We start from the raw sequence: 14124 nt of genomic DNA, 5'->3' as shown, positions 1-14124 counted from the left end.
TGAAGGAGCTGCAAAGTTCCACAGCGGAGATTGGAGTATCTGTCCATAGGACCACTTTGAGCCGTACACTCCACAGAACTGGGCTTTACGGAAGAGTGGCCAGAAAAAAAGCCATTGCTTAAAGAAAAAAATAAGCACACATATTTGGTGTTCACAAAAAGGCATGTGAGAGACTCCTCAACCATATGGAAGGTACTCTGGTCAGATGAGATTAAAATTGATGTTTTTGACCATCAAGGAAAACACTATGTCTGGCGCAAACCCAACACCTCTCATCACCATCCCCACAGTGAAGCATGGTGGCGGCAGCATCACGCTGTGGGTATGTTCTCTCATCGGCAGGGACTGGGAAACTGGTCAGAATTTAAGGAATGATGGATGGTGCTAAATACAGGGAAATTCTTGAGGGATACCTGTTTGTCTTCCAGAGATTTGAGACTGGGACGGCGGTTCACCTTCCAGCAGGACAATGACCTTAATCATACTGCTAAAGCAACACTTGAGTGGTTTAAGGGGAAACATTTAAATGTCTCAATGGCCTAGTCACAGCCCAGACCTCAATCCAATTGAGAATCTGTGGTATGACTTAAAGATTGCTGTACACCAGCGGAACCCCATCCAACTTGAAGGTGCTGGAGCAGTTTTGCCTTGAAGAATGGGCAAAAGTCCTAGTGGCTAGGTGTGCCAAGCTTATAGAGACATACCCCAAGAGACTTGCAGCTGGAATTGCTGCAAAAGGTAGCTCTACAAAGTATTGACTTTGGGATGGTGAATAGTTATGCAAGCTCAAGTTTCCTGTTTAGTCTTATTTCTTGTTTGTTTCACAAATATTTTGCATCTTCAAAGGGGTAGGCATGTTGTGTAAATCAAATGAAGCAAACCCCCCCCCCCAAAAAAAATCTATTTTAATTCCAGGTTGTAAGGCAACAAAATAGAAAAAATGCCAAGGGTTGAATACTTTCGCAAGCCACTGTACACCCACACAAAAATAAATCATCCCTCAAATGTCCAGCTACCATGAAAACATTCAGAGCTTTGTTCATTGCTTATAACAAGGGTAATTTAATATTCAATCATACAAGGACACTTAAATGTAATTCTTATCAAATATTTAAGTTAATTTATGTCAATGTTCCAATAGGGACAGAAGTTTCCAGCACAGCAAGCTTGTCCTGAAAAGAAGAAATAGGTCAATTTTAAAATGGCTGGTATGACAAACACTTGAAATGATTGCAACTGAAACTGACATTAAAACTCAAGTAGGCGGCATTGAAACATTGACTAGACTATATGAAAACTAACCTTTGTGGATGGTTTCCAAAACCTCCCCAGCTCCTCCTCTAGGGCTGGTCCTTGGTAATCTTCTCTCCACTCGGCAGGCTCCATGTACCCCTGCAGAAACGCTGCTGCTTCGTCCACCAAAGGCATCTGTCCAACCGCCACTCTCTCAACCTTTGACCCTTCTATCCCAGCAACCTGCTCTTTAACTTTCTTTGACACCTTAGCATTTGTGGTGACAACACTCAACTCACTTGACATGTTCCACTGAGCTACCTCCTTAACCATCACAGTATTCTCCTCAGGAATATTGCCAATCTTTACCTCCACCTCTTTACCCTCAGGTATCTCCTCCTCAGGTACATGTTCCAAAGTTACACTTGCTGTCACTTTGTCTGTGCCATTCTCTTCAGCCTCCACCTCAATCACCTCCTCCTCAGCCCGTTTGTCCCCAATCGGCTCCTCCACACCCCCTTCTTTTCTGGCTACCACCCCCTCTCCCACTCCTTTAACTATCCCTTCCTGCACCCCCTCTACTTTATTCATAACAGCGACTGACAAGTTTTTGTCCTCCTCCCAAGGAGTGACTGCCAAACTTTTAAACTTCACCTCCTCTTTATAAGTGACTGCCAAGGTCTCCTCCACCCTTTCCTCACTGTCTGGCTGTCTCTCAGCCTGAATGGGTAAACTCTTCTCCCTGTCCTCCAACACTCTCCAGGGTTCACTGGTGATCAGGCTTTTCACTGAAGGATACTTCAAGGCTGGCCCTGGTTACATCAGGCAGAACCACAGGTTACAGATCAGCATACATTATATTGACTAATTCAGAAAAAAGGTGGTCCAGCATTAACTGTGTTGTATACTTACAAAACTCTGACACGTCACAGACAGAATCACAGCAGGAGCACACAGAGTGAGGGCCATACAGCTCCTCCCACCTAACAAGACATAACAACCAGGGGTGTAATCATTAGTCCAAAACGTTTTGCAATGGAGATTTTTCAGTTTGGAGTAAACACTTTTGCAACAAAAACGAGAGTTTCTATTGGACAAATTCAGGTAGGTCACTCCCTGTTTCGTTAGCTTCCGTTTGGTTTCTAGTGAATAAACCTCTACTTAACCAGTGCAAAAAACAATGCATGACAACTAAATGACTTAATGATTTCATTATTATCAGTGTCCTACACACTGATCATGACCACCGTATATGTAACTTGTGAAGTAATTCTTGGGCGATGATTGATCGACAGTGGTATAAGTAAAAATACTTTTAAGTACAACTTTTTGGGGATATCTGTACTTTACTATTTATATTGACAACTTTTTATTTTACTACAGATATTCCGAAAGAAAAAGCACTTTTTACTCCCATACATGTTCCCTGACACCCAAAAGTACTCATTACATTGAGTGCTTAACAGGACAGAAAATGTTCCAATTCACAGACTTATCAAGAGAACTCACGGTCATCACTACTGTCTCTGATCTTGCAGGCTTACTAAACACAAACGCTTTGTTTGTAAAGTATGTCAGTGTGCCACTGGCTATCCATAAATAAATAAAATAGTGCTGTCTGGTTGGCATAATACAGGGAATTTGAAAAGATTTAGCATTTACTTTTGATACTTAAGTATATTTAAAATAAAATACTTACTCAAGTAGTATTTTACTGGGTGACTCACTTTTACTTGAGTATTAAGGTATCTTTACATTTAATCAAGTATGACAATTGGGTACTTTTCCCACCACTGGATATAGAAATAGATCAGATTGGTCGAGGTTACTGTTGAGACTCTAAAAAGACAGTTTACCTTCCCACTGTGTTATTGTACGTGCAGGATTTGGCGCTCTGCTTTGAAGTGGATTTCATGACAGTCATAATACAGTGCAGGTAGAGACGCTGTGGAACAGAGTACGGATTATATAAATCACTATTCGCTACCGTTGTGGAAACATTTGTGTTCCATAAAAGGATATAGCCTAACCTTGGCAGTGATTTGGGGGAACAGGAAAGCATCCACAGTGAAGCGCAGGTCATTTGACTCTCTGGAGAAGAACTGGGACTGACTGCCTTTCCGCTTGCTGTCCACCATACATCTAAAAACACATACACGTGGATATACCCACCACTAGAATAGATACAAATGCTATAGCTACAGCAGTGTGTGAGAACTTAAGTGTTTGATTACCCAAAGTTGTGAATTACTTCATGGCGGGGTGTGGTATTTGGGTCCTTGGATGTCGTAACAAAGCAGGAATCAACAAACACACTCTCATCTTTGGGGACAAAAGCTGCGTAGGCTTTGAAGTACATTGGCTCCCCAAGCATGTAGCTCTCTTCTGACGACAATTGTACCCATCGCTCTAGATTTTGAAAAAAATATTTCCCCCTCATTCTCTGCACCTTAAATCATCTTGCCAACTCTTGTAATGGGACATGTTTACTTACCATTGCATGCAGTGAGCCTAAACATGTGTTTGCCATTCATACTCTTCAAGAGAGTGCGGTCATGCACCTCAGGTACATAGCCAACTTTGTAGGAGTAGTGGAATCTGTTAAGGAAATGGATGGTAAACGGCAAAAAACACTCATTCACAGAGTAGTAAGACTGAAGTATAAATGCCTACTGTTGACTAGTCTATTGGGCACTGTACCGGTTATAAATGCACTGAATGGGGAGGTTGAGAGGTATGGCTCTTATCACTGGCCCTTGTGGTTCTGGAGAAAAGCGAAGTGAGCTGGAGTACACCAGCTGGCCATTCATGGTCTGGAAGTCATTAACAGAATAAAGAGTACATATTTTAGGGTCAGTTTAAGAGTGTGCTCCAAATGGATAGAGAGGGCAAAATGTATCCCAACACATCTTACCGTTTGAGTACTGCCACAGTTATTCAGGTCATAATGGAAGTAAAAGAAAAGTGGGGTGACCCGGGTGACGGGGCAAGTGCCCAGGAAGAGCATGGAGGCCAAACACCTAAACCTGAGCTGACCTCTGTTGATGCGCACGGATATCTTGTTGTACCCGCACCACACCTCCACTCCACGCGGATTACGCACGGGAGAGAAGTGGTTGCGCTCTGGACTATTTTGTAGCGGAAGCAAGAGGTTGGTCAAGATACTGGGGAAACGTATTTTCCCGGCGACTGGTCTGAACAAGTCCCTATCGACGACGGGAACCGCAGAGTGCTGGAACATGGGAAGGAAGTAGTATGGTGGTTCTGACCGAGGGGCACCGATGGCATCGTCTTCCACTATCTGAGGCCTGATCACCTCACGCACTGGTACATTGCCAGGGAGGTGCCGCTCCGCAAATTGGTAGTCTTGATGCTCTTGACCACCCCATCTGTCAACGTTAAAATCAGCTTTTGCTGATACTTGTGTGAATGGAAAGGCAGAAAAAATCCATACAAATAGACAAAACATCCACGCAACTTGTGCCATGTTCAACGTGACCAAAGCCGAAAAAAAAAAACTCCGTTGTCCAGAGCGCCTCGTGGACACACTGTTGTTAGCAAACTAGTGACCATTCAAAGATTAATCATGTAGGCGCTTGATAATTGCGCTCACCTGGTTTTGGCGCAACAATTACGCACTTGGCACACACGGCGACGTTCATTGCATGTAGGCTACTGGGCGTAGATGATCAATTAATGATTCACTTCATTATATTCGCAATGATATATGAAAACGTATTATGCATAGCCTACAATGTTGTTACAATGTAAACTTTGAGTATGTAATTCTCTTATCTTTCCACCAGATGCCAGTATAAACTGTGCTCTCAATTTTACTCAGTGACTTGTGTGAATACAACACTTGGCCTTCACCTGTTATATTCATATTCAATAACTCTCAACTAGGAAGAGCGCAAATGTGTTGATGAACATGAGTCAAACGGTCCTAAATTGGTTCTAATTGCATGTCGTTCTATGGTATAGGTGACCCCACAGACAACATTTTGAACTAAACAGCATTTACCATTGACAATGGAATAGATAAACGGAGGATTGTGCTAACGTAAGCTGCGACCAAAGATACAGCTAGGGGCATAGAGTAGGTCTTCAGGGTAACAATAACCTGTCTTTAACACTTCCAGTAGCACGTGTTCATCAATCGTTACCTCCAGGAAGACACTGGTTCAAATACAGTGGAGACACTGTGTACCCATTTGATAGTAAAACACCAATCATTGTATCTAGCTATAATACTATGTTTACACTTAACTCAGAGCTGCCTGCTACTGTATATTGGCAACAATAAAATATTGTCACAAGAGTGCAAGACTATCCAAATGACGCGACTGATTCCTAATAAGTTCATTAGTAGCAACACCAACTTTGTGGTTCTTCACAGACATCATCCCCACCACACCCAAACAACACCAGTTACACTCAGGTACAACAACAAAAATAATGAAATAACTTGAGGTCAAACGCAAATCTCAGATTTATTATGCCATGTCAGTGATCATTTAGCTTGCCACATCAACAGTTTGTCTTTGTGGTAGGCCTGCTACTGTATGCACATTGCTCAGATGAGGGTCTGTCGACTGAAAGCTGTGATTTGCATTTGACCTTTGTGTGCAAAAGTATACTCTTTATTCTTATATATATCCAACTTTATTCTCACCCAGGTTCCCCATTCAGGCCCCGCCCAGTGGCTGACTTAAATTAAGAGTGTTTTAATAACACCTTTAACTGTTACATTTAGTCAATGCCCAACTTTCACCAGCAGGAAGGCAACCAAACAAAAAACAGAAAACAGGTTAATTTTTACCTTTTCTTTTTCTTGTTAAATAGTAATAAATACATGAGATGCAGTGGTTTATTTTTCCATTTTTTCTGAAGCAGGAGGGTTAAAAAGTTTCATTTTTATTTATTTATCTGTCTGTCTGTTTTCTTTAGCAGCAATCCGAACATGGTTGAAAGTGTAGATAGCAGCCGAGAGAGAAGTAGTTCACTTTTTTTTTGACTTGATGGCAAACAGCACTCACAGAGTGTCGTGAAGGAGGGAGGGAAGGGGAGAAAAAAGACAGGAGAAAGAAAAGAGGCCAGAGAAGTCAGTCACTGGGGCTGTAGGGGTAAGGAGGGCATGAAAGTGTCCCCTCATTAGTATGTACTCCTCCCTCCTGCTATATATTGCCCCCCTCCCCCCTCCTTCCAACAGAAAAATGGGGCAGAGGAGAAGAGAGCGAGACAGAGAGAGCGAGCGAGATTTGGCTTAGCATATCCAGTTACTCCAACCCAAAATGTGTGTTACATTTCTGTAGTTTATGGTCCAAAACAAAAGTGAATAAGAAAAGACAGAGAGAAAGACAGAGAAAGAGGGTGAAAGAGTCTGGTTAGATGGTTAGATGTTGAAGTAGAAGGCAGACATTTTTTTTTTAAACAACAGGGAAGCATTTTGGTTTTCCTTGTGGCAAAATGTTTTGTTGTTTTTCGTTCTTGAATCACTTCCTCCTTTTGTGAAGAAGTTCTGCTCCCCCTCTCCTCTTGAAAGCCTCTCACTTCGTCAAATGTTTCAGCCTCCTCATCGTATAGTTTCTCACTGTGTGGTGACTACGGTTTTTGTCATTTGCTTCATTTTATTTCTATGATCTGTTTCATAGTTTCAGATATATAAGCCAGTGTCAAGCGATAGAAGATTGGAAACATAAAAAAAAATGTAACAAAAGTGTGTGTGTGTGTTTCGGGGGTGAGATATACTGAACTGAAAAACAAACTAAAAAGACCCTAGTTTGTTTGTTTCTCTGTGTATGCACAAGTGTTTTCTGTCCATCAGCAAAAAACAAAGAAAAAAAACCTGTATAAATTAAAATTAAAATGAATAAATAAACCACCTCTCAATTTAGCGCTCTTCCGATCTCCCCGCTTACCCTCCTCATGTAGTGATGTTTAATAAATAAAACATGTACAATTAAACCTAGACTTTAGAAAAACTAAACAAAAACAAAGAAAATAAAAAAGATGTTAAAAATAGCATAAGGGTATTCTCTCGTGCCTCCCGCTTCTTAACCAACAATTACCACTTTTCAAACCATTCATTTACTTTTGCGGTCTTCATTCCAAAATACAACCCAAACAACAAAAATCTCGCTGCAAACCTTTCCTTAAATCACATAAAATCAAATAATATAATATTAATAACAATAAAACAAACTTATCTGAAACTTTCCATTCCAACTACTGAGCCCCGTTTCTTTCCTTCAACAAAAGAAAATTAAAGAAACTGAAAAAAGGATAAAAATGGTTTCAAAGCCTCTCTTACTCTCCCTCGACCTTCTCCCATGCAAAACAAAACTAAATTCCTTTGATATTTCATAAGTTTGTCTCTGTATGTGTGGCCGTATTTGTTTCAAACTCAAGTGTGTATAATGTATATGTATGCGTGTTGAAATTGTAATGTTGTCGTTGTTAAAATTGTATGGCTTTTGGAATTTGTTCAAGATTTATCAAGAGTTGGCCGCGTTCTGACCACCACCGCCTCCACTGCCGCACACACCCATCATGGTGGACTCCTCAGAGTCCGGCCTCCCCCCGCTGCCCCCTACTCCCCTGGGTGGGGGCCCCCCGGTGAGCATCCCGCCCCCGACCACACTACCCTGGGGAGGGTTGTTATTGTTGTTACTGCCCGGGTAGCATGGGGGGATGTATCCAAGCCCGGAGGCAGCGACCAAGCTGTCCTGAGAGGCTGGGGGCTGGGCCAACTGTTGCTGGGAGCCGGCGGGGGGCGGCTGGGGGGCCATGACCGTCCTAGTCCGAAAGGCAGAGAGGCCCAGGTGGAGGTTGGAGGAGCCGTACTGGCTGGAGTCCAAGCTGGATGGGGGCGGCATGATGGAAGACTGACCCAGATGGTGGTGGTGTGTGAGGCTGAGCTCGATGCTGTCCGGCATCTGTGGGGAGGAGATGGGCATCAGGGGCTGGCCCTGCTGGCCCTGTGAAGCCTGGCCCTGGGGCTGGTTCCCCTGCCCAGTCTGCCGCAGGCCCCGCCCGTTGCCGTGGTGACCGCCGTAGATGGGGTGCGGGTGGTGTGGTTCCATCATGCCCCCGACGCCGCTGCCTCCCAGGAAGTGGCGCGAGTGCTGCGTGGCCGCCGGCTTGTGCAGCAGCAGCTGGGGATATGGGGGGTCGCCAACGCTACTGCCGCTGTTGGACAGGGGACCCATGCCCCCCTCTCCACCCGGCCAGAGGCGTAGCTGCTGTTGAGATGGAGCCTTGGCAGTGTGGGGGGGGAAGAGAGGTCATTGTTAGAAACAGAGAATGCAGAATCTACAGTACATCATACAAATGTCAGTTCCAGCTGGTATAGAGGAAGAACATGTTGTTCCATGTGATGAGATCTGAGACATCAGAGTGAGGTCAGATTTAAACCGCTCACCTGTGGACTCTGCATCTCATAGTCTGAGTGAGTAACTGCACTGTTGTAGTACCGGTTACTGTACCGGTAATTCCGGTTGTCATTGGAAGAACCGCTAGATCCACCTGGACAGAGGGAGTAGGGGAGGAGAGACGGAGTAGGGGAGGAGAAGGGGAGGAGACACTCGGTCAGTCAGAATACACAATAGTTGTGTTACGTCAACATACTGACAGTCCATCACTGCTGGGACCATAACCTGTTGCTGAGCTGCTGAACATGGTGCTGTAGCTAAGGTGACTAGCTGTTGCCATGGTGAATGGGAGCTGTAGCTGTGGCAGAGGAGAGGCCGCTGAGGCTGAGCTGTTGCTATGGTGACGGTGTGCTGCAGGCTGTAGGGACTGAGCTGCGGCTGAAGTAACTAGGAGCTTGTTTCTATGGAGACTGTGTGGCTGTTGCAGAGAGTGAGGGGCTGTAGGGGCTGGCTGAGATGTAACATTGAACAACCATCACTATGACGCAGTAGACTGCAGTGTTCCCCCGAAGACTATGTAGGTGGGAGGGATCTCCCAGACAAGATCCTTTACGGTACTAACCAACATGGCTTCAATGGACTTTCAATAGCTCTCAATCTAAGTAAATCTTGGTGTTTTTCACAAACATAGGAGAGAATTATCTGGGGGGAAACACTGCAGTGGTAATATGGGATCAAATTGGCTGCCAATGCTTAGTTCTCTATTGAGGTTTGACCTCTGCAGTGGTTTCTGCTAGATGTTTCCCAATGCAGTGGACTGTGACTGTGGCTTATGGTAAGGGTATACTGTATACTAACTGCTGTGTCCCGTACCGGAGCTGGAGACGGAGCTGGTGGTGGAGGTGGAGTGGCTGTGGTCCATGGCCGGGCTGGTGGAGGTGGAGCTGCTGGTGTTGGTGCCCTCGTCCGTCGTCTTCTTGAAGAAGTTGTGCTGCAGCGCGTAGAAGGGCGTGATGCGCGTCTTGGGGTCGTAGTCCAGCATGCGCAGGATCAGGTCCTTGAACTTCAGGTAGTCGCAGGGAGCGTGCCCCTGCTCTCCGCCCCGCCTCCCGCCAGGACCCCCGGTCTCCACCCCCAGGATCTCATGGAGCCGCCGCGTCGCAGGAGGCTTGTACTCCTGAAGAGGGGGATAGAGTGAGAGAGAGAAGGGGGAGAACAGAGAATATGGATGTGGGGAGGTGCAGAGAAACACTTGAGTTCTCATTTTCTTCGAGGCAGTTTTAGTGACTTTTAGTAATTATTATGGTTGAATTTCACACATGCAAGCATGCATGATGTTATGACGGTGAAATGATTGATGGTCAGTAGAATGCATATTATGAATGGATAGACTCACTATTAGGCCTACTTTATTTACATAACACCAAGCCAGTGATGAGAAGCTGGATGAGACCTCCAACATGTATCCTTACATGATGGTCTCCCTTCTAAAGACCATCAGCTCCTAGTCCTAAAACTAACAATAAGTTGTCTTATCCTGCACTATATCATTCACTTAACCCCTAATCGTCTAGTGAAAATTCATGGCAACACCCATAGGTGTAAACCCGTGCTCACACACCCACCCAGGTGTGCCTGCCTCTGGGGTGAGATGGCTGATCCCCCACCATCTCCAATCCCTTTTGGACAAAGTTAATTAACATCTGATCCAAACTTTTCTCCCCCTCTTTCTCTCACCTCCAACGTAACCCAGGCCTCTCCCTTTGTTCAACCTCTACCTTTCACCTGCCTCCACTGCTCCTTCATCTCATCCCTCTATCTTATTAAGGGCTATGTAATGCTTCTGATACACACAGAATAATGGAACGATAAGGAGCTTTTTAGACAATTAGGGAAAGTTATATGACGAGGGGTTTTACGGTTTAGATGATGATGACTGGAGGAAGATGCTGAGGGCTCAGATCTCCTTCCTAAGAGTGGGAGTTTAGGTTGGAAATGAGAAAAGGGAGACAATACCTCTTCTGCACAAACTACTTACCAAAATCAAGCTAACCCTCCACCTCGGTTTTCTACCCATCTCTCTTTCTCTATCTACGGGTGAATGGTTAATACAAGTAGGAAGTTCGTAGAGAAGTTGCCTCTAACCTCTGACACTAGGGTCAAATATCTTTCCATCCCCCTAGTAGTTAAGTTTAGGTTTGGAGGTAAGAGCAAGGTAACCTGATCCAAGATTTGTGGGGTGACAGGAGAACTTGAACCTACTGCGTTGTGAGTGACAGGAAGGATGTGGTTCGGAGATGAGATGATTAAGTAAGAGCAGAGTTTTACTCACGGAGGCTGAGGGGTAAAGTACCTTCTTTATGTCCTTGTTCTTCTTGACAGTCCACAGACCGTCGGACAGCTTGTCAAAGTACTTCCGTGCTTTGGGAGCCTGATCCAGCATGTGGTTGGGAGGGACCCCCAGTACCTCCACTATCTTATTCATCTGATCCACCTGGAGAGAAAGAAACAACAGGACAGGTCAGGGGCAAATTCTGCATCGACACCCAATACTGTGTGTGTTCTCACAGCCTACCTCGTTGGAGCCGCTGAAGAGGGGTTCTCCCGTGTGCATCTCCACCAGGATGCAGCCCAGGGACCACATGTCAATGGCCAGGTCATAGGGCATGCCCAGTAACACCTCCGGAGATCTGTAGAACCGACTCTGGATGTACTGGTAGATCTGTGGTGGAGGAGAAGACGGAGGGACAGAATGAGGTGATATAAGAAACAAAAAGAGGTAGAGAGGGAGAGAAGAAGGTAGGGAGAAAGGGAGAGAAGACAGAGGAGGGATGGACAGGTAGGGGTGAGGTAAAGAAATAAAATATATTACCAAAGAAGAGAGCGAGATAGAAAGACGAGGGGAGAAAATGTGATGACAAAAGATAGAGGTATTAGCTCCAGTATGTTGGTTACAGCAGAACAGAGCTGTGTCCCTTTAATAACATTTCTAATCTAAATTAGAGCACACTCACTGGTGGAGGGAGACAGAATGGTGGAAGTGGTGCAGTGACAACGTTCGTCCACACGGGGGCAGGCCAAGCTGAGTAGAAATATCTAAACTGGGTGCAGCAGAGCCGCTGGGATTCTATACTTGAGAACTGTAGTGAGGCCCATTTCCTCATCTTCCCAAGAGTCCTCAAAGACGTGCTGTGAATGCCAGTTCCTATTCAACCTGGCAACGTCCTCCCTCCATAGCTTCCCTCTCCATGTCTATTTACCCTCTGCAGAAAACTGAGCTCATTCTCTTTTGAAACGGAGAGACGAAATCATCATCTGGGCTATTCTCTCCCTCATCCATCCATCCATCCGTCTACCCCACCCTTCTCTTCTCTCTCTTCCTGAGATATCCAGAGGCATTAGCAGACAAATAATACAATGTTTCAGAAAAGGTTAATATACAATGAACATTTATCTGGTGTACAAAATGCTGTCTCTTATTCATTCTACCTCTACCATTTCCTCCCTTCCCCGGCATCTCTCTCTCTATCCCCCCCAACAGCTCCCTCCTCTCTCCCTGCCCCAATTTTCTTCTCTACCCAACCTCCCCCCCAGCATCTAGAGGGTATATAGCGTGCATTAAGGGCCTACTATATAAACCACAGTCGACTGCTGATGTATGCATTGGTTTAAGTCGATCTTAAATATAACACACAGGAGCATGCAGATATACCCAGAACAATTCACAAAGGATACATTGGGAGTGGTGAACTGCAGTGCACTGATTTCAGGAGTGGACTGTGTATATTGATGTGCTTGGTAAGGTGTAGTCCTTCCTCCCCTTGCTTCTCCCTCTCTCCTAACCCAATGGTGTTCTCTCCTCAACACCCCCCCCCCCCCCGCCCCCCCTGACCCCCACCCAGCACATGCATTGGGTTCATTAGGGTCTTCTATATCTCTGTGCTTGGTTAGTCAGCTAGTCTCCTCACCCTCTGGCCTAGTTGACAGGAGCTGCCGAAGTCCACGATCTTGATGGCGCTGCGCTTGGGGTTGCACAGCAGGATGTTCTCGGGCTTGAGGTCGCAGTGGATGATGCTGAGCTCGGGCGTGGCCAGGAACAGTAGCGCCGTGCACAGCTGCTGGGCAAACTTTCTGGTCAGGTTGAGAGAGACGCCGCGGAAGTTGGTGTTGCGCAGGAGGTCATACAGGTTGTAGGAGAGAAGCTCAAACACCAGGCACAGGTGGTTCCGGAACATGAAGTGCCTCTTCAGGTGGACTGGAGAGGAGGGAAGAGGAGGGAGGTTAGTAGGGGAAGCGGTATACTGCAGTAACCTATCTGGGTGCTCTGCTCTACATGGGTAGTGGTTGAGGTGACTTCCAGAGTGACAGTGTGCCCTTGGAGTGGAGAGCAAGGTGCTTTGACCACATGGAAACAGCTCGGCCATATAAATGCCATCTATTTTTATATTATTGTGTGTCAATCACCTCGCTCAGCGCTATAGGAGCTTAGTAAGATAGAGGTGATTCTGTGACAGGTTTATCATTGCGAAGGCTACTGGATTGATATGTATGTAGCATCATATTTATACATAGGGATATATGAGAAGTAGGGCATTGGTCTATATTTCAATTGAGATGTTAAATGTGGAGCAGATTGCATGTGACGTCAAAGAGGCACAGTATGAATTCATTTTAGTAGATGGTATACAATGCAATAGTGTTAGATCATAAGTGGGGGCTTAAAGCAGAGTGTGTGTGTGTGTGTCCTCACCTATGTAGTACTTCATCTCGGTGTCATGTTTGTTCATGAGCTCCAGCAGTCGCAGCTCTATCTGGGCCTGGTTCAAGAAGGCTTTCTTGTTCTTGATGATCTTGATGGCCACCCACTCCTGCTCGTGGTGGTCATAGGCTTTCACCACCTGCGGGATGGAAAAGGTCACAGGTCAGACAGGCGGCCATGTTGTTTGTAGTATATGCAGGTGGTAGGGGCCAAGGCAAAGCTCCTTCACCAAACAAAATACAGTCATTATCCCTCTCCTCTTTCTTCTGGCCCACAAGAGCAATGACCCGTTTATTCTCCTCACGCCTGTAGACATACTTCATTCACCCCATGCAACTCTTCACCTTAAACTTTGGAAGTGTTTCTCCTCTCTTTTCTTGCATCCTCTTCTTTCTCCCTCCTCCCCCCTGACATATCCTCCCCCTACCCCCTGACCTATCCTCCCCCTACCCCCTGACCTATCCTCCCCCCTCCTACCCCCTGACCTATCCTCCCCCCTCCTACCCCCTGACCTATCCTCCCTCCTCCTACCCCCTGACCTATCCTCCCTCCTCCTACCCCCTGACCTATCGTCCCTCCCCCTACCCCCTGACCTATCCTCCCTCCCCCTACACCCTGACCTATCCTCCCCCTACACCCTGACCTATCATCCCCCTACACCCTGATCTATCCTCCCCCTGCCCTATCCTCCCACTACCCCCTGACCTCTCCTCCCCCTACTCCCTGACCTACCCCCCCCCCCTCCTCCCCACTGACCTA

General features: G+C 45.9%; 2 protein-coding genes across 8 annotated transcripts in view; both read right to left on the bottom strand.

The window, feature by feature from the left end:
- Window positions 1-1034: 1034 nt before the first annotated feature.
- Window positions 1035-5581, bottom strand: zp3d.1 (zona pellucida glycoprotein 3d tandem duplicate 1). The gene is made up of 9 exons (XM_071396950.1): window positions 4148-5581; window positions 3934-4046; window positions 3728-3831; window positions 3468-3642; window positions 3264-3375; window positions 3090-3178; window positions 2146-2216; window positions 1303-2045; window positions 1035-1172 (listed from the first exon to the last, which is right to left on the bottom strand). Exons 1-9 carry the CDS (start codon window positions 4718-4720, stop codon window positions 1122-1124), a joined length of 2031 nt encoding a protein of 676 aa, XP_071253051.1. The 5' UTR covers window positions 4721-5581; the 3' UTR covers window positions 1035-1121.
- Window positions 5582-5707: 126 nt separating this feature from the next.
- Window positions 5708-14124, bottom strand: part of LOC139573467 (dual specificity tyrosine-phosphorylation-regulated kinase 1B-like) — an 80682-nt gene continuing 72265 nt past the window's right edge. For 3 of the 7 annotated variants that reach the window (XM_071396949.1, XM_071396942.1, XM_071396947.1), the window contains 7 exons: window positions 13357-13504; window positions 12575-12861; window positions 11182-11328; window positions 10939-11100; window positions 9465-9783; window positions 8657-8760; window positions 5708-8492 (listed from right to left, as the gene is read on the bottom strand). In XM_071396949.1, coding sequence (XP_071253050.1) covers window positions 7731-8492; window positions 8657-8760; window positions 9465-9783; window positions 10939-11100; window positions 11182-11328; window positions 12575-12861; window positions 13357-13504 — 1929 coding nt within the window. In that variant the 3' untranslated portion in view covers window positions 5708-7730. The remainder of the gene's footprint in view (window positions 8493-8656; window positions 8761-9464; window positions 9784-10938; window positions 11101-11181; window positions 11329-12574; window positions 12862-13356; window positions 13505-14124) is intronic. The other 4 variants (XM_071396943.1, XM_071396948.1, XM_071396944.1 and 1 more) reach the window with 3 other exon arrangements.

Source organism: Salvelinus alpinus, chromosome 4 (genome assembly GCF_045679555.1).
Source record: "Salvelinus alpinus chromosome 4, SLU_Salpinus.1, whole genome shotgun sequence".
Classification (NCBI taxonomy): Eukaryota; Metazoa; Chordata; class Actinopteri; order Salmoniformes; family Salmonidae; genus Salvelinus; species Salvelinus alpinus.
Note: the sequence above shows the minus strand (reverse complement) of the source record. Positions and strands in the feature narration are given on the sequence as shown.